This window comes from Cnephaeus nilssonii (genome assembly GCF_951640355.1).
Source record: "Cnephaeus nilssonii genome assembly, chromosome: 5".
Lineage (NCBI taxonomy): Eukaryota > Metazoa > Chordata > Mammalia > Chiroptera > Vespertilionidae > Cnephaeus > Cnephaeus nilssonii.
Genome location: NC_137076.1, coordinates 30,262,876 through 30,285,270, shown reverse-complemented (window position 1 = coordinate 30,285,270; position 22,395 = coordinate 30,262,876). Strand labels below are relative to the sequence as shown.

The 22,395-nt window shown below is 55.9% G+C and overlaps 1 protein-coding gene across 2 annotated transcripts; it reads left to right on the top strand.

The window, feature by feature from the left end:
* The first annotated feature begins 464 nt into the window (after positions 1-464).
* Positions 465-20,446, top strand: NCLN (nicalin). 2 transcript variants are annotated; one of them, XM_079771586.1, is made up of 15 exons: positions 465-822; positions 7,077-7,267; positions 8,173-8,317; positions 10,076-10,170; positions 11,922-12,002; positions 13,895-13,998; positions 15,136-15,224; positions 15,308-15,447; positions 15,886-16,064; positions 17,605-17,692; positions 17,779-17,817; positions 17,900-18,060; positions 18,994-19,047; positions 19,173-19,251; positions 19,413-20,446. In XM_079771586.1, the coding sequence occupies exons 1-15, from the start codon at positions 639-641 to the stop codon at positions 19,470-19,472; spliced, it is 1,689 nt and encodes a 562-aa protein (XP_079627712.1). In that variant the 5' UTR covers positions 465-638; the 3' UTR covers positions 19,473-20,446. The 2 variants fall into 2 exon arrangements, with proteins under 2 accessions (XP_079627712.1, XP_079627711.1); XM_079771585.1 differs by having other exon boundaries at positions 17,897-18,060.
* Positions 20,447-22,395: the final 1,949 nt, after the last annotated feature.

Sequence of the window (22,395 nt, the reverse complement as noted above, 5' to 3'; positions counted from 1 at the left end):
GCAGACTAAAGTCTTCGCCCTCATGGAAGTTTAACATCTATATTCCTTGGAAGTTTTAAGTGATTTTTTCAGACTTCTGCCAGGAAGACTACAGCTTCAATGATCCCCTGTGCTTGCTCAATTAGACTACAACTCCCAGGAGACCTAGCGCACCAAGCAGGCCCCTCCCTACAATACCAACTTTTTGCTCGGTTCAAGGTCAAGTCCTACATCCGCAGTCACCTCCCCCTCCTCCCACAGCAAAGACAGGGTTTAAATAAGTTCCACTTCAAATAGTTCTTTTTTAAGTCTCCGTATTTTCTGACTTGGAGTTTAAGTGAAACTTTAGCAGTTTTAGCCAAACAGTCCACCACAGCTAGCATTCTGGAGTAAATGAGTGGGCCTACAACTCCCAGGTGGCTTCGCGCACGCCGTGAGAAGTGCACCTCCCAGGAGGCAGCGCGGCGGCGCGGGGCGGTCCGCAGCAGTGCCCGCAGGACCCCGGGGCGGACCCGGGCTGCCCGGCGCCGCGTCCGCAGGACCCCGGCGGCTACCCATGTTGAGGTGAGTCTGCGGGAGCCTCCGCCGTCGCTGTCGCCGCTGCTGCCGCCGCTGTCCCGTTCAAGCCGCCGCTCTGCGCGGCTCCCCCGCCGGCCAGGATGCTGGAGGAAGCGGGCGAGGTGCTGGAGAACATGCTGAAGGCGTCGTGCCTGCCGCTCGGCTTCATCGTCTTCCTGCCCGCCGTGTTGCTGCTGGTGGCGCCGCCGCTGCCCGCCGCCGACGCGGCGCACGAGTTCACCGTCTACCGCATGCAGCAGTACGACCTGCAAGGGCAGCCCTACGGTGCGTGGACCCCGGCCTCCCTCCTGGCCTCCCCCGGGTCCCCGCCTCCCCTCCACCCCACCCCTCGGCCCCTGGCTCAGCCGGCCTCCTCTCGGCCTTCCCCGAGCCCAGCCTCCCCGAGCCGAGATGCCCCCTTCCCTCAAGCCGGGTCTCTGCTTCCCGGGCCCTAGGACCCTCCTCTCCGGCCTGTCCAGCTGCCAGACCCTCACCCATGTAAGTCAGAGCGTGGATGCCTGGACCTCCGCTAGGCTCCTAGCTCTCCGCCCAGTGCCCCAGGAATCCCCCGCGCTGGCTCCCACATCTTCCCGGGGTCCCCTCGCCAATTCGCAGCTGGGCCAGCGTCGCGTTGCCCAGGATGTCCCTCCCTGGGCCACCACCGCGTGCCATCCCCACTGGGTCATGCTCTGCTCCCAGAGCTTCACCCTCTGGCCTGGTGAATTTGGGGGTGAGCCACCTCGCTTAGGGTCTGCCAGGTGAGCCGCCCAACGTGCTGTTCCAACCAGCCCCTGCTTTCCACAGCCCCTGGGTACCTCGGTGCTCTTTGTGCAGCGTCCCCATTCTGCTCCCCTCAGGACTCCAGAGCACAGATCACCAACCCTAACCCTAACCTTAACCCTAACCAAGGCCTGGCCCCATGTCAGGGCCCATTTCTCTCCAGGCTCCAAGCTCTCCGAGGTCCAGCTCATGAGCCAGATTTCTCAGAATTCCTTAGCCACACTCCGCTCCCCCAGTTTCGTCCCCATGCCTTAGGTTCCTGAGGATCCCTTGGACCCCATGTCTTGATCTCTCCTTTGGTATTTACACCCCTCAGTTCCTCTTCCTCACTTCCAGCTTCCTGGAACTCCACTTGCTACCTCTCTCCAGGATTTCTGTATTGGCTCTGATTCCCAGGCCTGGATCCTGCACAGCTCCTTGTTCCCCCATTCCTGCTTCTTCACCTGCTTGTGGTGGTCCTGACCCCAGTGCCCAAGTTATCCTAAATTCCCTGGTCTCTTCCCAACTACCTGTCTGTATCTGTTGTTCCAGAACCTTCTGGCCTCTGGTTTCTCTTCCAGCCTGGTGCTTTAGGTCCCTCCTAGTCAAAGCCTGACTTCCTGATAAAGGAGCCTCCCTCTCCAGTTCTCTTGGTCCCCTCTCCTGTTGGACCACCTCAGGCCCAACCTGAGGCCCCTGAGGCCCCAAGCCCTGCCAGGCCTTTGGAGAGCCTCAGGCTCTGGAGACGAGTCCAGACTTCCCCTCAGATCCCTCCTAGCCACAAAGTTATGCTCTTTCTGTTCAGAGCAGTGGTTGCCAACTCGGGGTTCGTTGGGTGATGACTTTATGATTGTCATACTGGGGGTGCGTTGAGTGGGTGGGGGTCAGGTACCTGCTTATCACCTCACAGTGCCCAGGACGGCCCCACACAGACAAAGATCTGGCCCCAGGGCTGGGGGGAGAAACTTGGGGTTTCAGAGGCCTCAGGCTCTGGGGAGTAGGGGTGGGGGCTAGGAGCTCTAATGTTGTGGGCACGTTTCTGTGTATTGACGTGCTCCTGAAGGAAGGGTCTTGACCAGTCTGTACAGTGGACCTTTTGTGACGGTTGATGGGTTCTGTGTTTTCACTCATACGGGAGCCACCGGCCCCAGGTGGCCACTGGGCAATTGAGTTGTGGCTCATGCCACAGAAGGAGATTTTTAGTGTTATTTAATTGTAATAAAGTCACATAATCACGTGTGACAGGTGGCTGCCATCCTGGTCTAGAGTTTTCATTGGTTTCCCAGAGGAATCCACAGTCCAGAAAGCCCAGATCCTAAAACTCAATATAACCAATTTCTCCAGACCCTGAGTCTCAGTTCCTTCGACTCACACCTGTCATTCTGTCCCAACCCAAACGACTCACATGCAGAAGCCTTGCCAAGAGCCTCCTGTCCTACCCCTCCCAACGCACCCAGCTTCTCTCTCTGGCCCCTTGGACAGCTGTAATCTCACAGCCTGGACACCCCCAGCCCTTTCAGCACTGCCCTGCTTGCACCTGATGTGGCCTCCTTTCTCCCCTCCAAACCCACCCAGGAAATGCTGGCTGAATTTGTGGAGCAAACAGGTGCCAGGGCACCATCTTTCTGAATGCAGAGCCATGCTCTCCATCTCCCTCCATTGCAGATCCTAGGTAACCTCTCTCCCGGCCTCCTCTCCTTTCCCTTAGCTTTTTTTTTTTTTTCCCCCTTTTCCCACCCTTTTCTAAGTCCTTTGCTCCTGACCCTGGGATTCCCTCCCATTCTTTTTTTTTTTTTTTTTTAAATACATTTTATTGATTTTTTACAGAGATGAAGAGAGAGGGATAGAGAGTTAGAAACATCAATGAGAGAGAAACATCAATCAGCTGCCTCTTGCACACCCCCTACTGGGGATGTGCCCGCAACCAAGGTACATGCCCTTGACCGGAATCGAACCTGGGACCCTTGAGTCCACAGGCCGACGCTCTATCCACTGAGCCAAATCGGTTTCGGCTTCCCTCCCATTCTTTTTTGTTTTTTTAACTTGGTATCTTCCCTCCACATACCCCCTTTCTTGGCCCCCAACTTTGTTGCTCCTAGTGAGAAACAGACACCTCCTGCCCTCTATGAGGCATTTATAGAAACTCTGGGTTCCAGGGGTGACCGGAGGGGGCCTGGTGGAGCACCCACCCATTTTAGCCAAGTGCTGCTTATCTGCAGAGTAGGGAGACAGAGGTCTGGCTTGAGAAATCTGAATGAGGCTCTGCCAGTGGGGCTTGCATGTCCACACCCCACACACCCTGCAATATCCCTGGCTCAGATGTTGGGCAGACCATTGCTGCCTGGGGAGAAGCTGGTGGGATAGTTGATGGAGGGGCGTTCTTTGTTGGAGGGGAGGCTCCTCAGGGTCTGAGGCATTGCTACTTACTCTTCAGCAACAGCAGAAGGATTTGGTGTGGCCAGAAGAAGCCCTGCGTCTCTCCCTGCCAGTGGTGCCTTTGAGAACTGGTCGGCTAGGTCACTGCTGATTGCAGTCTCCCCAGTGTCTTTCACACCCTCTCCTAGAGTGCACTCCCCAGGCTCCCCACCTCTGGTGCAATCCTGGCTCAGAGTCTCTCATTTCCCAACTTCCTGTTCGCTCCTGTTAAGAAACAGGGCTGGGCAGCTGCCCAGGAAGGAAAGGCGAGTGCTCTTTGTGCTGCTGCTGTGAATAGTACCGAGGGAAATACACCAGGTACTGGGCCACAGGTGTGGCCTCACCCCCTACCAGGTGGACTCCGGCCTTTCTGAGGTGACTGCTGCTTTAACAGCACTTGTTTGGTGCTGGTGCACTGTGGCTCAACAAGGCCCTAGGAGGTGGGGGTGTTAGTACCCCAGCACCATGCTGGGCAGACTTGCCAGGGCTTCTTTACCTAGGATTGGCCCTTTAGCCATTGTTGTAAATAAAGTTTTATTGGCACACAGCCACACCCACTAGTTGATGTGTTTCTGACAGCAGAACTGAGTAGTCATGACAGAGCCGGTATGGCCCAGCCAGGCAAGAGAATTGATCCTTTGGTCATCGATAGAAAAGTTTGCAGGCTCCGTAGTGGGAACCAACAACATCTGTCCAGGTGTCCAGTGCCCTCTACCAAGCCTGAGCCTCTGCTGGTCTAGAGCAGGCATGTAGGAGGCTGTGCTGGCTTTAACTTCATATCAGTAAAGATGGTCTCTGCCCTTGGGGTGCTCAGAGTCTAGGGGACAGCCCCTGGCCTTCCTCTTATCCTCCTCCTTCCTTCTCTGGCCTTGCTTCCTCCCTCTGGAAATTGGGGTCCTGATTCCTGCCCTGTAGGAGCACCAGGCCCAGGGAGAAGATGCACACAGAACGCTCCACAGGCTGCCCTTTATGTCCCCACCCCTGAGGTGACATGTGAGCCACCTCTGAGAGTCTGAGGACCCCAAACAGGTGGGGCATGGAGGAGGGGCCTTCTGAGCATTTCAAGACTTTCAAGGGCATCCTGAAGGTCTTTGCTGCCCTCCCCTGCTTAAAGCAGAGAGAAGTTCCCCAGAGGATTGGGGTGGAGGCAGGGTACCCCGGCCCAGGGCATATGGCCCACCTTTACTCCTTGGTCACAGGCCCCCTGCCAGAGATGGCCCTCCCTGTTCCCACTGGGATGCTACCTCTTCTGTGTCCACCGGCCTTCTCTCCCCACCATCCTCTTAGGGCACGCCATTGGAAGCAAGCCTTCTGTCTGCTGCTCACTTTCCCAAAGAGCTCATTCCTGGAAAGCCGAGGCAGGGATCTAGGCTCCTGGCCCCGAGCCTGGGCTTAGTGCAGCCTAGCATAGGTCTGCATCTGTGAGTGCAGGGATGGCGCCTCCCCTCAGCTTCTTCCACCTCCAGAATGGCTGAGGGCTGGCCCCCCTGGGGATGCCAGATGCCTTCTCTGTGTCCTCTGTGCTCACCATGTGGGTCTCAAACTGGAGGCTCTGGGGGCTCCATCCAGCCCTCGTGTGGTTAGGGCTTATTTGCTTGCTTCAGCCTGGGTCAGCCTGCAGCATGTGAAATGTTCTGGACTCCTTGCTTGCCTTTACAATTGGGGTGATTTGATATAAGAATTGGGGTTTCTGGCAGCTTTCCGGCAGCATGTAGATGGCTCTAACATTGGGGGGCTGACTGAGCCCTCTAACCCACCATTCCATTGGAAAAAATGGCTCCCTTGCCCGGCTGGTGTGGCTCAGTTGGTTGAGCATCATCCTGTGCACCAAAGGGTTGCCAGTTTGATCCCTGGTCGGGCACATACGGAGGGCAGCCAATTGATGTTTCTCTCTCTCTCTCCCTTCCTCTCTCTCAGCATGCCCTGGAGTGAGGATTTGAAAAGAGAAAAGATGGCCCCAAAGGGCCTGACGCTACGTTCCGTGTACCTGTGGGGAGCTATGTAGACGTTATTGCCCCCTCCACAGCCCAGCATTTTAACCTCAAAAGGGCTTCTTTGGGACGCCTTTCTCCATCAGAACTTTCAGGACACAGTGCTCACATGCTGTGCGCCCAGGGGGCTGGCCTTAGGAAAGCTCTCTTCAGCTTCCTGGTTCTGACCTGCCACTTTTGATCAGGTGGGGGTGGGGGTTCAGCTGCCCATGGGAAGCTTGTGAGTGGCCAGGGTCCAGGCCAAGACTCAGCCTCTCCCTTCTTCCCTGAGTCCCTGGATCTTTCTTGAGCTCTTAGAAGAGAGGCAGAATATGGCGATTGAATGTACTAGTAGAGCAGCGAGAAGTTTCTACCTGGGGTGACACTTGGAGATGTCTAGGAACATCCATTGGTTGTCACAACTGGGGGTGCTCCTGGCATCAAGTAGGTGGGGGAGGGGATGCTGCTCAACTCCCCACAGTGCCCAGGACAGCCCCCCACAGAGAACAACCCAACCCTGGTATCTACTGTGCTGAGTGGGAGACCCTGGCATTTCTGGAACTTTCTGAGGATCACTGGGGGACTTAGCGTTTGTTCATTTGTTCTCCTGGCTGGTGTTTATCAAGAATCTGTCGGGACAGCCCTAGCTCATTTGGCTCAGTGGATAGAGCGTCAGCCTGTGGACTGAAGGGTCCCAGGTTCGATTCTGGTCAAGGGCACATGCCCGGGTTTTGGGCTTGATCCCCAGTAGGGGGTGTGCAGGAGGCAGCCGATCAATGATCCTCTCTCATCATTGATGTTTCTCTCTCCCTCTCCCTTCTTCTGAAATCAGTAAAAATAGAAAAAACAACAACAACACGTGAATCTGTCAGGACATACCAGTAAGTGGCTGTGCTGGTGTTACTTCGCAGTGAATGAGGTCTCTGTCCCCTGAATCCCAGTTTAAGTCGAGGAAGAGATAGCCATAAACATGCTAGATGGTGCTGAGGCCCCACCTGGAGGATTAACAATGAAGGCCGTGTTAGAGCCCTGGAGGGAAGGGGGTGCCTGGCAGGAGGGGGCCAGAGAAGGCAGGACAGGGCCACCGGGCTCAGGTTAGCCAGGCCCAGAGTTTGGGTTTGCCCCAGGATTCTGGGAGTCGGGGGAGGGAGGGCCTGTGGATTTGTCCAGGGGGAAGAGTCTCAGCTTTCATTTGGTTCTCAAAAGGCCCTCCTGCAACTCTCCAGGGTTCAAGTGGGCACTGCATTCAAAGCAAGTGGGATGCTGGCCATGGCAGACATGGATTGGGGCATGTGGGCAGAGGGCTGGTGGGACTCGGGGTTACTGAGTCGGTGTTCTCTGGGCAAGGTCTTGGACCCTGCTGAGGGAGCGCCCCACCCTTTGGCTCCCCCATAGGCACACGGAATGCAGTGCTCAACACGGAGGCGCGAACCATCGATGCAGACGTGTTGAGTCGCCGCTGCGTGCTCATGCGGTTGCTAGACTTCTCCTATGAGCAGTACCAGAAGGCTCTACGGCAGTTGGCTGGTGCCGTGGTCATCATCCTGCCACGGGCCATGGCTGCCGTGCCCCAGGACGTCATTCGGGTGAGCCCCCGTACCTCACCTTCTGTACAGGCCAGGGTCCAAAAGCTTCTGTGGAAAAGGGGACACTGGATTTGGAGTCAGCTGTGTGGCAAACCATTTCCCTGAGCCCTTGAGCCCTTGTCCTTCAGGAAGTGGATGGCACCTGTTCCCCTTCATCATTGGTCCCTATCCCCTGGAGTGACTCTGCAGGAGATACTGAGTAATGTCTGGGGACATCTGTCGTTGTCACAACTGGGGGTGCTTTTGGCATCAGGTGGGTGCCACCAGGGGTGCTGTTCAACACCCCACAGTGCCCAGGACAGGCCCCCATAGAGAGTGATCCGGACTTGATGTCAGCAGTGCTGAGGGGCAGAGGTCTGCTTTGAATGAACAGGGTCTGATAGGATCCCCCCAAGATTCTGCGATAAAGATGCTTTGCATGTGAGAAGGGGGTGTGGGGCAGTGGGGGTTGGGTAGGGTCAGCAGCCCACATTTTCCAAAAGCCAGCTCAGTGCCAGGCATGCAGTTAATGCTCACTGTCCATGTGGGTCCCTGCCGTCAGCTTAGGAAGCCAGCACCCATTGCCCACTTATTGCTAAGGATGTGATGGCCAGTGAGGGTAGGACAGTCCACGGTAACACCAGACCTGACCCTAGCCTGGCTGGCTCCAATGCCTGTTCTCCCAGCCCACTTCCTCCCTGCTGGGTACCATCCAGGGGGCCCCTGGGCACCGCCACACCTCACCTGTCCCTCCGTCTTCGTCGCACTTTCCTGTCTCCTTCCTGCCCCTTCCTCTTGGCGCAATCCTAGCCTCGTTAGCTGCCTCAGAGGAGGCATTCTTTCAGGCCCTGGTCTGTCTGCCCTCCAGGGACAGCCATTGGGCACCCCCAGGCCATAAGTCACCTAAACGTGTGTCTCTTTCACAGCAATTCATGGAGATTGAGCCTGAGATGCTGGCCATGGAGACCATTGTTCCTGTGTACTTTGCTGTGGAAGACGAGGCCCTGCTCTCCATCTATGAGCAGACTCAGGCTGCCTCTGCCTCCCAGGGCTCCGCCTCTGCTGCTGAAGGTGTGGGGGGCTGCAGGAGCTGAGTGGGTTCATGGGGAGCCTTCCCTGTTGAGGTCCAGGTCACACTGTGCCACTTCTGAAACGCTTAGCACATCACTCATACTTAACAGTGCAAGTTACCGGGCCCTGCCCCAGACCTGCTGTGTCACAGTCTCGGCTGGGGGCCAGGACTCTGCATTTTACAGCCCCCACCTTATCCCACCACTGATTTTCAGGCAGACAAAAGCTTTGAGCACTACTAATTTGGAGGGAGGTGTTTCCTGTCTTCAGCCTCCAGATGTTTATGGAAAACATGGCATCCATTCAGTTTTCTCTGCCTTCCTGCTGAGTACATCAGGGTGGGTCAGCAGCGTTCCTGGGAGGAGGAGAAAGCCTGCCTCCTATCCCATGGACCGGGGATGCTGTGGTGAGCTGGGAGCAGGAGTGGTTACTGTTGGGAGTGAGATAGCAGAATTAGTCAAAGAAATGCAGCTGAAAGGTACCACCTGACACTCTGTTCTCACCTATCGAAACGGCAGGTGTAACAGGAGAAAAATGTTGAGAACTGACAGGAGTGGGCAAGGCAGGAGGGCTTGTCCACACGGGGAGACTTGGCCCAGCTCCTGGGGAAACAGTCTGGCAGTATGTGTTTAAGTTGTAGACAAAGGTTTGCTCCTCCTGGCCAGATGATTAGCTGCATGGGATGCTAGATTGGGGACTGACAAACCACAGCTTTAGCTGTCAGTGTAAAGAAAGTTTTATTGCCACTCTGCTGTGTCCGTTTGTTTATGTATTGTCTATGGTGGCTTTCACGGCAGCACAGTTGAATGGCTATGGGAGAGCAGAGCAGAAAATATTGCCTCTCTGGCTCTATGGAAAAAGGTTGTCAACCCCTGGTTTGGATCAAAGTCTTTTTTTTTTTAATTTTTTTTTTTAATTTCTTTATTGATTAAGGTATCACATATTTGTCCTCGTCCCCCCATTCCCATCCCACCCCCCTCCCCACACATGCCCCCACCCCCCTGTTGTCCTTAACCGCCGGTTAGGCTCATATGCCTGCACACAAGTCCTTTGGTTGTGGATCAAAGTCTTGATAGCATCTGTCTGCATTGTGGCAGCAGAAGAGTGAATTTTTGGAAAGACCTAAATTTCCAGTTAGAGCAGAAGAGGGGAGGAATCTTCTACTTAGAGGAATATTATGCAGCCATTAAAAATGACATCAGGGTAGAATTTTAGCAGCATGGCAAAATGCTTATTTAAACGGTAAGTGGGAAACATCCACAGTGGTTCCTTTGCTCACATTGAGCAAGGTGGTGCTGCCTTGTGTCTGGTCGTGAGCAAGTGAGTTCCAAAGCTTTGGGAGCTTAGGCTATTTGGGCCTTTGGGGATGGGCTGGTGGATCATGGGCCATCTGATAGGAGACTCCTGTTTCTGGGTCACCTCTAGGGTGACCATCTTCATGGGTGCTGAGTCGGTCCTTGGAAGGCTGGGTCGGGGACATGAACATGCCTCTGTAAATTTGGAATGGAGTCCCAGGGTATTGTAGAGTGAGGGCACCCTGCCTGCTTGGGGTTGGGGTGACTGTTTCACCAGCTCTTATCCTGGACACCCAGGCTCTTTTCCATGTCCAGTCGTCCCCTTGCATTCTAGTTTGTGTGGTCAGTTCTGCATACAGCTTTGCATAGACTGACCATCTAGGATCCAGGGTGTTGGGGTGATGAGGATGCTGGCTGTGGTCGGGGAACCCTTGGATTGACCCCTCACTGCTCCTGTCCCCAGTGCTGCTCCACACTGCCACTGCCAATGGCTTCCAGATGGTAACCAGTGGGGTCCAGAGCAAGGCCTTGAGTGACTGGCTCATCACCAGTGTGGAGGTGAGTGCCAACCCTGTTCCTCTGCCGAGCCCCTGGGATGGGGGGTGCTGAGACTACTGTATCATCCTCAGAGCCCTCCCTGGTGCCTACTGCCCAGTTAGGCCCATTACAGCTGAGCATAGTGTTGTCCTCGGCCCTCTGCTTGGGCCAGGCACTGCCTTTTGTACTAATGGGGCTTCTTTAGGCCCAAATTCCCAGGGACTTACACCAGATGGTGCCAGGCTGCTTGGCACTGCCCCCCATGTCAGTGTGCAGACTCTGGTAGAAGTTGGGGTGCAGTCACTCCTCCCCCGCCCAGACTAAGTGAGTCTGCCTTAGAGCTGTTTAACACACAAAATCAGTTGAGCCCTGGCCGGTGTCCTCAGTAGTAGGTGCTGGCCTGCGCACTGAAGGGTTGCAGGTTTGATTCCCAGGCAAGGGCATGCACCTGGGTTGCAGGTTCGTTTCCCAGCCCTGGTCGAGGTGTGTGTGGGAATAAACCAATTAGTGTGTCTCACATTGATGTTCTCTCCCTCCCTTCCTTCCACTTTCTCTAAAAATCATGGGGGCAATATCTGGTGAGGATTAACAGAAAAACAAAGTCAATCAAGGATCCCACGCCTTTCTGTAATTTCCCTTGAATTTCTCTCGCATTTCAGAGGGTCACTCAAGGATGTCCAGGCTGAGGCCTGGAGCCAAGTGAAGTGGCAGTGAGGAGAGGACTCGGATTCCTGCAGAGACCGAGGGGGTAGGGGGGAGGCAAGGCAGCTAGCAGGGCTGACAGGCCGATTCAGGATAAGGGGAGGCTGCTGCCGCCTCTGAGCAATTGATACAATAATCAGATGAATACCTTTTTTAAGTTGCATAAGAGATGGTGGTGATTTGGGCAGAGAAAACCTGTACTGGCCAGAGTCCTTGTTATCAGACTCCCAGGGGGTCACAGCAGATGAAGCCATTGGGGGTCTGGTGGGTCCCTCTCACATTTTTTTTAAAATACATTTTTATTGATTTCAGAGAGGAAGGGAGAGGGAGAGATAGAAACATCAATGATGAGAAAGAATCATTGATTGGCTGCCTCCTGCACCCCCCACACTGGGGATCAAGCCTGAAACCCGAGCATGTGTCCTGACTGGGAATTGAACAGGTGACCTCCGGGTTCACAGTGATGCTCAACCCCTGAGCCACGCCAGTCGGGCCCCTCTCACATTTGAGGCTCTGTTCCAACCTGCCAGCCTGGTTGCCATGGCCTTTGGTTCTGCCATGAGTCCTCTGCCATTCCTGTTACTCACATGGGAAGCAGGGGGCAGGGAGGAAGTGGGGTGCTTGGCCTCCCTCCCACTGTCCCCAGCCAGTGCTGGGACCTGCAGTGGGGCTCGTGGGGCTCCATTCCTGACTGCACCATTTCTCCTGATCAACAGGGCTCTGCCCTTCAGAACAGTGGCTTGGAGCGCAGCCTTTGAAGGGTGGGCTTGGTATCCAGGGGGAGAAGCACACTAAGAAGATCGAGCAGATTCCTGTAGCTAGAGCTGTGGTCAGCAAACTGCAGCCCTTGGCCAAGCCTAGCCTTCAGCCTGTTTCTGTAAAGTTTCATTGTCACCTGGCCATGCCCATTCATTCACAGGTCACCCACAACGGACAAGTTATGACAGACCATAGAGCTAACAAAGCTAAAAATACTCTCCTACCCCCGTCCTTCTGGGTCGGGTAGCCTAGACTGTTCTGGGGGTCAGAACCCCAGCTGGCTGGCCGCTTCACAGATTGTCTCACCGCAGGGACGGCTGACGGGCCTGGGTGGAGAGGACCTTCCCACCATCGTCATTGTGGCTCACTACGATGCCTTTGGAGTGGCTCCTGTACGTATACGCTCGCCTCAGAGGAGGGGAGGTGGGTGCTTTCCTCGCACACTGCTCAGCCCAGCTCCGATGCAGAAGCGGCTGTCTGTGGACAGCAGCTGTGGTCAGAGGAGCAGCGCCCACTCTGAGAGCCCTTTAGGCATTACCTCAGCTCCTCGAGGACCCTGCAGGGTGGGTGTCATCTTCCAGCTGAGACAGAGGCGAAACCAGGGTGGATCTCGTGGACAGGGTTCCATTGCAGATAGGTGGCCGGGCCGGGAAGAGAGCCCGGCGTGTCTGTTAGGGTCTCCAAGAGACTCCGTCAATAACTCACCCAGGACTCAGCAGATGGTTGTCCTCACGGCAGTAGTTTGTACAGAGACAGTACTGAGCCCAGGGCAAAGCACCTGGGGCAGGTCGGGGTGGGTACCAGGCACAGCTCCCAGAGTCCACAGTGCTCACTTATTCCCCCAAAACAAGATGTGACCATGCATGTGAGGTGCAGTCCCCAGGGGCTCATAGAGACCCAGTGCCCAGAGTTCTCACTGGGGGCCAATCATACAGGCCCCTCTGCCTGGCAAGTACGAGATCCAGACTCCGTAGGAGAGCATGTGCACAGCATGAGTCATGTGTTGGCACAGACAGGTTATACCTGGGAGCCCCCCATCAGTGAGGGTGGTGGGAGCCCCCAGAGTCCAGTTCCAGACATTGCCCAGGGCCGGCCTTGCAGACCAGCCTCTCTGAGGAGAGAAGTCTGAGGTGCACTTAGCCCCTCCCGCAGGCTGCAGGCATCCCGGGGCCACCTCTCCGAGCTCCCAGCATGGCGAGATTGGGCCAAAGTGTAAATCTCCTTCCTTTGCCAAGAAAGTCTTACTTTGTCAGAACAACCAGCTGAACCAAACAGGGTGCTGCTGGTGGGTGGACCTGCAGCCTTGTGTGAGCTTTTGACTGTGCCACAGACCAGTGACAGCTGTTCCAGGGCCACACCACCTGGAAGGCCAAGGCCATCCTTGAGAACACCTGGACCAGCCGGGGCCCAGAGACAGGCTCTGAGCAGTTAGCTGAGAACAACACTTCTCAACTTGTTCATTATTCCTTTTTAGACACTTTTGTCCTAATTTCTGTCTGTGAAATTAAAAACAAATATTTTTCAATATAATTCCCATAATGTAAAATGCACTCTTTTAAAGCATACAATTCAGTGGTTTTTAATATAGTCACGAGGTTGTATAACCATCTCCACTATCTAATTCCAGAACATTCCATCATCCCCACCCCTATTATCAGTCTGGACATTTCACATAAATGGAATCACACACTCTGTGGCCTTTGGTGTCTGGCTCCTCTTGCTGAGCATCATGGTCCTCTTCCCCATGAATTTTACTTCTGTTGATACACTATATGTTGGTTAATGGACTGTGGCCTGGGGAGAGTCCTGAGCCATTATGGAATCCAAGATTTTTTTTCTTTCCCCAAGAAACAGTCATGCCCCATTGGAGTACTGCTTTCAATCCCAGAACCCAGATGAGTTGAGGGAAGGTGCAGAGGGCTGGTGGTCTGGCAGGAGGGAATCTGCACCAACTCCCCCCATAGTGAAAGGAGTGAAGGTCCAAGTGCACATGCTGAGGCTGCTGGGTGGAGGCAGCCCTGGGGGCACAGCTCCTTGCCCGGCACAGGGCAGAGTTGCAGTGGGCAAGGAGACAGAATAGCGTCCGTGTTCGGGCGCTCATCCCTGAGAACATCGGGGTGCTGTCAGTCTGGGGTTCTAAGCAGAGGAGGGTAGCCATCCCAGGTCTGCTCTAAATGTGGACTGGGGACAAGAACGCATGGGCAGAGTGCTGTGGGAGGAGGGTAATGAGGTGCCATGCGTGGCGGTGGGGGGTGACGGCTGGTCTTGTCTTGCTCGTCCACAGTGGCTGTCACATGGCGCAGACTCCAACGGGAGCGGCATCTCTGTGCTGCTGGAGCTCGCCCGCCTCTTCTCCAGGCTATACACCTACAAGCGCACCCACGCTGCGTAAGTGATGGCCGGGAGGGAGGGGCTGGGGGCCAGATCGGGCCACCTGCTGATTGGGCCACACTGGTTACGCCTTGTGGCCCAGGTGCAGTTCCAACCCCAGGAATAACAGTGTCTGTATTGAGGGCTGCCATAGGCCAGGCCCCTCCCACATTCATCCCCTGGAATCCTGCCCCGGAGGCCTGGCTGCTGTTAGTCCTGGCAGGTGTTGGGGATGCTTTCAGCTGCAAGTAATAATAGAAACACTCTAAACTAGTCACTTAAACTAGTTTCCTTCTTGGCACTGTGGACACTGGGCTGGGTTCTTGTTTATTCACCCACACACCACGCTGCCTTGGGGCAGAAAGGGGCCACGAGAGTGTCAGTCTCCTAGAGCTGTTGTCACCAAACACTGCATACAGTAGCTGAAATAGCAAACAGTTATGCTCCCAGTTCTGGAGGCCAGAAGGCCGAAATCAAGTTGTCACAGGCCATGCTCCCCACTAAGGCTCCGGGGCAGGGTCCTTCCTGCCTTCCCCACCTCCTGGGAGCTGCCTGCAGTCCTCAGAATTTCTTGGCTGTGGCTGCGTAACTCCAGTCTCTCTCTCCTTCCTCACATGTCCTCTCTCTTTCTGTCTTTTCTCCCCTAGAAGGACCCCTGTGGCCCTGGTGGGATGGGCACGTGGAGGATGAGGGAGGCCAGGGGTATGGTCTTTTGTGACAGCCCTGGCTTTGGTCCTGCTTCAGGAAAGCAGTGCTGGATTCCTTTCACCTTTTCTTTCTGGGTCTATTTCCTCATCGGTCAAAACCAGGTTGTCTCCTGGTTTTGAGAGCTCAGAGAAGCCTCTGGAACAGCGGTTCCCCCCCAGGGTGACCCGCCCTAGGGGATACTGGACTGTGTCTAAGGACATCTGTGGTTGTCACAACTGGGCATGCTCCTGGCATCGAGTGGATGGAAGCCAGGAATGCTGCTCAGTACACCAGAGTGCCAAGGACGGTCCCACACAGGGATGACCCGGTGCCGATACCAGAAGTGGGCAGAGGGGAAGCCCTGCCCTGAGGGCTGGCCAGGAATTTTCCCTTGGGGGAGACCATGTCCTCCTTGTTGAGGACTTGGACACTCATCTGCCAAAGCTGACACCTCTGCTCTCCCATCAGGTATAATCTCCTGTTCTTTGCGTCTGGAGGGGGCAAATTTAACTATCAGGGGACCAAGCGCTGGTTAGAAGACAACCTGGACCACACAGGTTAGTGGCCCCAACTTTCCCAGGTTATGTGGTCAGGGGCCCTGGTTCCCCCCGACCCTGGTCAGCTCCTGCTGTTTCCACAGATTCCAGCCTGCTCCAGGACAATGTGGCTTTCGTCCTCTGCCTGGACACCGTGGGCCGGGGGAACAGCCTCCACCTGCACGTGTCCAAGCCGCCCAGGGAGGGGACGCTGCAGCACGCCTTCCTGCGGGAGCTGGAGATGGTAGGTGCCCCTGGTGGCAAAGGAGCCCTCCAGGCAGCAACTTGACCCCGTGCCAGTCACGTGCCCATTTCATAGACAGGCCCCCAGAGGCCCTGATAAGGGCAGCAGTATATCACAAGGGACTCGGGGGCCAGACTGGGATATCTGCCCTCTGTTCCTTGTTAGCTAGTGTTCACCATCAGCCAGGCATCAGACCGGGCGCTTTGCAAACCCTGGGACCTTGAGTGAGCCTCAGTTGGCTTCCTGGGAGGCAAGTGGGTTTTTCCCCATTTCTAAATGTGGGAGGTTTGGGGAGGGACATGGGACCCTGTTGGCTCTCAGGATCCTGTGAACTTTTATAGAATGAACTCGGTGCGAGATGTCCCTCTGCAGACTTGTTGGGTGTGGCCGGGACCCCAGGGCAGTGGGTGGATTCCCTGACCCTGCCATCCCACACAGGTGGCTGCTCACCAGTTCCCGGAGGTGCGCTTCTCGATGGTGCACAAGAAGATCAACCTGGCAGAGGACATCCTGGCCTGGGAGCACGAGCGCTTCGCCATCCGCCGGCTGCCTGCCTTCACCCTGTCCCACCTGGAGAGCCACCGTGATGGCCAGCGCAGCAGCATTATGGATGTGCGGTGAGTGCGGCCCCGGGCCTCCCACTTTATCTCAGAGCTGTCTTTCTGTCATCTGGGTCCTACGAACAAAAACCATTCTTCCAGAGTGAGGGGCTGGCAGTAGACATGGGTGCCTGGAGGGAGCAAACCTGCCATGTGGGTTGGGGGCAGGGGCTGGCAGTAGTCTGGCAGCACAAGAAACAGGAGCATAGCTCACCTGTGCTAACTCAGCAAGAGGGTGCTGGGGACAGAGAGGACACAGCAAGTGGCTTCCCCCCACCTCCAGCCCCTATGCATGACTTTTAGACCCTGAGCACCTGTGGCTTCTGCCCCCAGGCCTTGTCATGGCTGTGCTGCCGCCTGGCGAGCTGTGCCCTGTCTCCCTGGCCCCTCATGCTTCCTTGGGAGCCCTCCCCACCAACTCCTTTCTCACTCTTCTCTCTGACGCTGCTACCTCTGGCTTCCGTTGTTTCAGGACCTCACATCCCATTGGTTCCTCCTGCTAGCATGGCAGCCCCCAGTGGGGCCGGGGCTATTGGCTGCCAAACCCCGAGCCTGGGGCAGTCTGCCTGTGCCCTCTCATTGGCTAACCCTGAGCAACGTCCTAGCTCCTGGACACACATCAGCTGGGGGAATGAAAAGGTGGTCCTGGATGGGTCTCAGCCCAGCCTGGTGACAGGCAAGACCCAGAGAGTGAGAACAGACACAGCGGGAACATCGGCTGGTCCTGGGGCTGGAGGGCTTCTTGGAGGAGGTGGCACTGAAACTGAGGGACATGAGTCAGAAGCAGGGTGTTCCAGAGCAGAGGAAGCTGAGAGCAAAGGAGAGTTGGAGGGAAAGAGGAACAGAGCCCAGAGAGTGAGTTGAGCCACCTCCCCCTGCTGCTCTCCCCTCCCAGAGTGGTCCCAGCATCTCACACCCACTTGGATCAGTGACGTTGTGCCTCCAGCGTTCCTCTTTTCAGGCTGTGTTGCCCATAATCCTTGGTGTCCCTTGGCTTGTGACTGCATCTCCCCAATCTGTGTCTTTTTTTTTCACAAATTTTCCTCTTACAAGGATATCTGCCATTGGATGTAGGGCCACCCTACTTTAGTGTGACCTCATCCTAACTAATCACATCTGCAAAGATCCTACCTCCAAATCAGGTCACGTTCCCAGGTTCGGGTGGGTGTGAATTTGGGGGGGATATTTGACCCTAAGTGCTTGGTGTTAACTCCCTTCAACAACCCATGCAGGCAGGTTCTCTGACCACCCACGTTCCAGATGAGGAAACAGGCTCAGAAGGGTCCAGTCCATTCAGGCAGACACAAGGAGCCAGGCTTGCTTCTCTGTACCTGCAAATAACCCCCAAGGGTGCTGGGCAGCCTTTCGAGGGGGGCAGGGTCCCCCTGAATTTTAAAGAAGAATCTGAGGTGTGGAGAGGTGCCCGCGCTGCCCAAGGAGACTGTGTCTTTTCTTACTTTTATTATCATTAGATATATGGTTGCTCTTGATTTTGGGTGATTATAAATGATGCTGATTCCAAATATATATAAATTTTCTTTCCAAATCTGCCCCGAAGGTCCCGGGTTGACTCTAAAACCCTGACCCGCAACACAAGGCTCATCGCAGAGGCCCTGACTCGAGTCATCTACAACCTGACTGAGAAGGTGAGACCCCCCCGGTGGCTGCAAGCCCTCCATCCAGTGCACCCGGTGGGTCGGGACTGAGAGCCTGTCCCTTCCTCTCTTTGCAGGGGACCCCCCCGGACATGCCTGTCTTCACAGAGCAGATGGTAACCGCTGGGCTGGGTGGGCAGGGTCCTGGGGCAGTGGTAGGAAGGGGTCCCTTGACCATGGCCATGTCCCTCGCAGCAGATCCAGCAGGAACAGCTGGACTCGGTGATGGACTGGCTCACCAACCAGCCCCGGGCTGCCCAGTTGGTGGACAAAGATGGCACGTTCCTCAACACGCTGGAGCACTACCTGAGCCGCTACCTGAAGGAGGTGAAGCAGCACCACATCAAGGCTGACAAACGGTGAGGCGCACACGGCCCCACCCCGTCACAGGCTCATGAAGTGTGGTGGCCAGGGAGCATGCTCTTCTAGAGTCTTCTACGCCTCCCCCAGTGCCAGGTTGAGCAAATAAATAAAATACTGGATGAGAAGTTAAATGATAAGTAAAAAAAACCAGGGTACTAATTAAATTTGAGTTCCAGGTAAACAGCAAATTGTTTTTTAGTATAAGTATATCCCATGAAATGTTTGGGTATACTTATCCCTAAAAGCCTATTCCTTATTTACCTGAATCCACAGAGAACTGATGTCCTGTGTTTTACCTGGCAGCCCTATACCTCCACCCACCCTCTGGGCCTTTCGTGCTCTAGGCATCAGGTGGCTTGTACCCCGGTCCCTGTCTGCCCTGAGGGTGCTCCTCCTCACCGTGGGCCCCTGAGTTTTGTCTTTTTTCTGCTCAAGGCTCCCCAGCTCCCCAGCTGCACTGAGCAGGCACCTCAGGGGCTGTGATAGGAGAGGCACCTGTGGGTGTCCATGGGCGGGAGGTGTCCCCAGACTCTCATTGCCCTTGCTGGCCTCCACCTTCATCTGAGGCATGGCACTCCCGGAAGCAGAGCGCTTCGAAGAAACTGAGGCTCAAAGTGGACCCACAGCCGAAGCCAGGGTCTCTGCTTCTCGGGCCATGGTCACCCACCCTCTATAGAAACTTCCGAGACCAGTCAAGTTTCTGCACTCGCCGTGTTCCATTTTTAAAGATTGTTTCAGCACCAAAAGCAACAGGAAAGATGGTATTTCAGAACAAAGGACTGCCTTTCCCAGGAGGAATAGTGGCAGCCTCGAGGAGACACACATAGGGTGCTCCCTGCCTTGTCCCTGGGCTGTGGGACCTCCGGGTGGTCAGGTATCTGGGGGCCCGGCTGTCGGGGCGAGTCCACTGAGAACCCACTCTCTCCCAGGGACCCCGAGTTTGTCTTCTACGACCAGCTGAAGCAGGTGATGAATGCCTACAGGTGAGCTGCTCTGGACCAGGAGCCCTGTCCCCCTGGGTTACCATCCAGGGGACTGTGGTCCACAGGACAGCCAGGGAGTGGCCAGTCCCACCCCTTCCCTTGACCTCTGACTCCTCTTTCTCCAGGGTCAAACCAGCCATTTTTGACCTGCTCCTGGCAGTCTGCATCGGCGCCTACCTCGGCATGGCCTATACAGCGGTCCAGGTGAGCTCACAGGGCGCAGGTGGGAGGGCGACCTGACCAGGTGAGTTCTTGCCCCCATCCTGCCTGCAAGCATGTGGACCCCACAGTCTCTGGGCCTTCCTTGGTGGGATTTGTCCCTGCCCTCACTCCTGACCTCACTTGCGCCCTCCCACTGCCTCCAGCACTTCGGCCTCCTGTACAAAACAGTTCAGAGACTACTCCTGAAGGCCAAGACGCAGTGACGAGGCCCTGTCAGCACCATGGGCCCCCTGCCCGCCACCCTCACCACCACCCTTGGCCTGCAGGGGCTCACCAAAACCTCGAATTACAGAGCTTTTCTGTGTTGCTCTTGAAGATTTAGGGGGTTCTTTCTCTTTTTTGTCCTTCGAACTCCCTTGGAGGAGCATTTGGTAGAGTTCTGGGGCCAGACCACGGACTTGGGAACAAGCGGTGGCTGAGCCTCTGGCCCGGGAGATGGCCCTTTGGCCCTCAGGCGCTAAGCCGTGCTGTGAAAGGAAATTTGCCCGGCACAGCCTTGGGGTCACTCCTGCTCGTGATGCCGACCACGGCTGGCACTGGCTCTGCATCTGTCCTCCACGCTGTCTCCATCCCCCTGTGTCTCGGATGCTCTCTTCATGTTGGTCTGAAGAGGGCAGCACCGGCCTCTGGGTCCCCAGCTTGTAGCTCCGGCCTAGGAATGTTATGTCTCCTCCCTGGGCCAGGGCTGAGGCACATATCTCCCAGAACCCCCGTTGGACAGTTGGTGCCCTGAAGACCTGGAGCCTTCCCTCCCCCCCCCGCACCCCCTCCCCTTCTGTCGCCTTCCTGCAGGGCCCCTGCGTTGTTCCCATCACGGGCCTTCTCTGGCCTCTGCTCCCTTTCACTGCGCCCTAGGGAATGCCAGCATCTCCCCAGGCGTCTTCTCTGTTGGCTCCTGGCTCCCAAAGGGAAACCGGGTGCTTTTGGAGGCCCCAGGCTCCAGAGGCAGTCCTTAAGGAGGCCCTGGAGGAGAGGCCCTGGGCTGGAGACTGGCCCCTCTGCGCACTTGCTTCTTAGCCCAACTGAGCCGTTTCCTCATCTGAAAAGGAGGGTGTGATGTGTCCTGGGGAAGTGAAATCCATGTTGGGGCCTGGTGGGGTTGTCAGGGCAGAGTGTTTGCTGGAGAAAATGCAGCGGTGGGATCCAGAGGGGGAAGGTGTGGGCTCTGCGAGCCTCAGCCAAGCCCGCACTCCACAAACCAGGTGCCTCACGGGCGTGAGCTGCTCTCCTGGTGGAGAGAAGGCTTCCAGCACTGGATGGGCCTCAGGGAGATGCAGGTGTACCAATTCATGAGCAATATAATCAAGCAAATGTTAAATGCTAAGGGGGCGGGTCAGGACTGGGAAGGAGGGCTCCAGGCTCACCATGGAGAACAGAAGTGGTGTAAAGGGGCAAGAGGACCAGCTCTCCCATCCCCCACCCAGCCTGCTGTTGCCCCTTCCCCAAAGCCCGCCAGCAGGAGGGACTGACTGGGCTCTTCTGGGGGCTCTTGTCTGCCTCCACCTCCAGTCTCCCACCTTTGCCAAAGCAGGCCCTGAGAACTGGCTGTCCTGTCCTCCAGCCTTCCGGGCCCCGGCTGTTGGCTAAGTCGGGCCTCGGGAGAGGTCAGCGTGGGGGCCACAGGTTCTGCCTCGTTCCTCCACCCTTCCTGGAGGACTCACTGCCCCAGAGACTTCACCAAATGCTTGACCACCTCTGGGGGCTCATGCTACAAGATGAGAAGTTGGATAGGGCGGGAGGGGGGGAACTCATCTTTCCCCACATGTGACTGACGGGGGCACCATCTGGGATTGCCCAGCTAGTGCCCTCCCTCCCCAGGGTGGCTCCGGCCACTGACTGTTCAGAGCTCAGGCTGGATGTGGGACGCAGTCGGATGATCAGAAAATAAAGCCATATCGAACATTCAGCCTCATTGTTCTGTCTGGGGATGTGGGCAGGCTGATTCTGAGGCTGTGAGGGGTTCTGTCCGGGCTCTCCCAGCTTCTGGCGTTCCTTGGATTGTGGACTGTAGCTCCGGTCTGCCTCCACCTTCATGTTGAGTCTTCTCTGTATGTGTGTGTCTCTAATTGGGTACTGGTCATTGGATTCAGGGCCCACTCTATTCTAGTACAACCTCATCTCAACTAACTACGTCTGCAAAGGCCTTTTTTCCAAATAAGGTTTCATTCTGAGGTTCCCAGGGGTTATAAATTTGAGGGGACAGCATTCGACCCAGTGTAGGGGGAGGGGCACCAGGCTGTGTGGAGGCCCCTCCCACCAGCCAGCCCCAGCCCCAGCCCCTGGGAGCGTCCTGGCCTGGGCACAGCCTCTGGGACACTTGGTACAGGCTCTGGGTTTATGGGGTGCGGTTGCTCCAGACATGGGGGAAGAGGGGTGGGCCATCTCCTCTCCCCTGCCGTCCCCCTGCTATGGCTGGAAGGTAGCTTTGGCCTCATCATGAACTCCGGTAAAAACCCCCACATTTCAGAGGAAAGGCCAGCCCATTACCTCCTTACATTAACATAAGCCGATGTTTCCCTTTTTTACACAAAAAGTTCCACTGATTGTAACCAAGAAAACGAAAACCACCAATAGCCCCAGCTGGCAAAGATGGCTGCCCTCATGCTCGCGTGTTTTCATCGTGCTTCCCAGTGTGTGTGGGTGTATGTGAATATAAGTACATGCAATCTCGTTTTGAAAATAGGACTCAATTTTTAAGTATTTCTCTTTAAATAGCTCTTTGCAGACATAACGAGAATGCAGTGAGAAGGGCACATGGGCTGCTTTGTCTCCAGAAATGTTACAGGAAAGCAGTGAGCCAAGGCGGGGCTGCTGTCAGCTCACTAAAGCGCTAGAGAAAAGGAGGCCTTGGAGACAGGTTCAGGGGTTAGCCCGGGACGAGCTGCCGCTGCCCAGTGCTCCCCTGGCGGCACCCGGAAGCTCACCACACTGAGGTGAACATTTCCCTGCTCCCTTCTGCAATCTCTCCCTGTGCCCTGTGCCCAGGTGGCCACTGATCATGTCACTACAGATTACCTCATTCAGCTGTGAAGTCAACCAGTATCCTCCCCCTGCTGCATGGCCAGAACAAGAGTCCCTGTCCCGGCCACCCTGGGGCCTGTGGTTCACTGGGGAATCAGGTAAAAA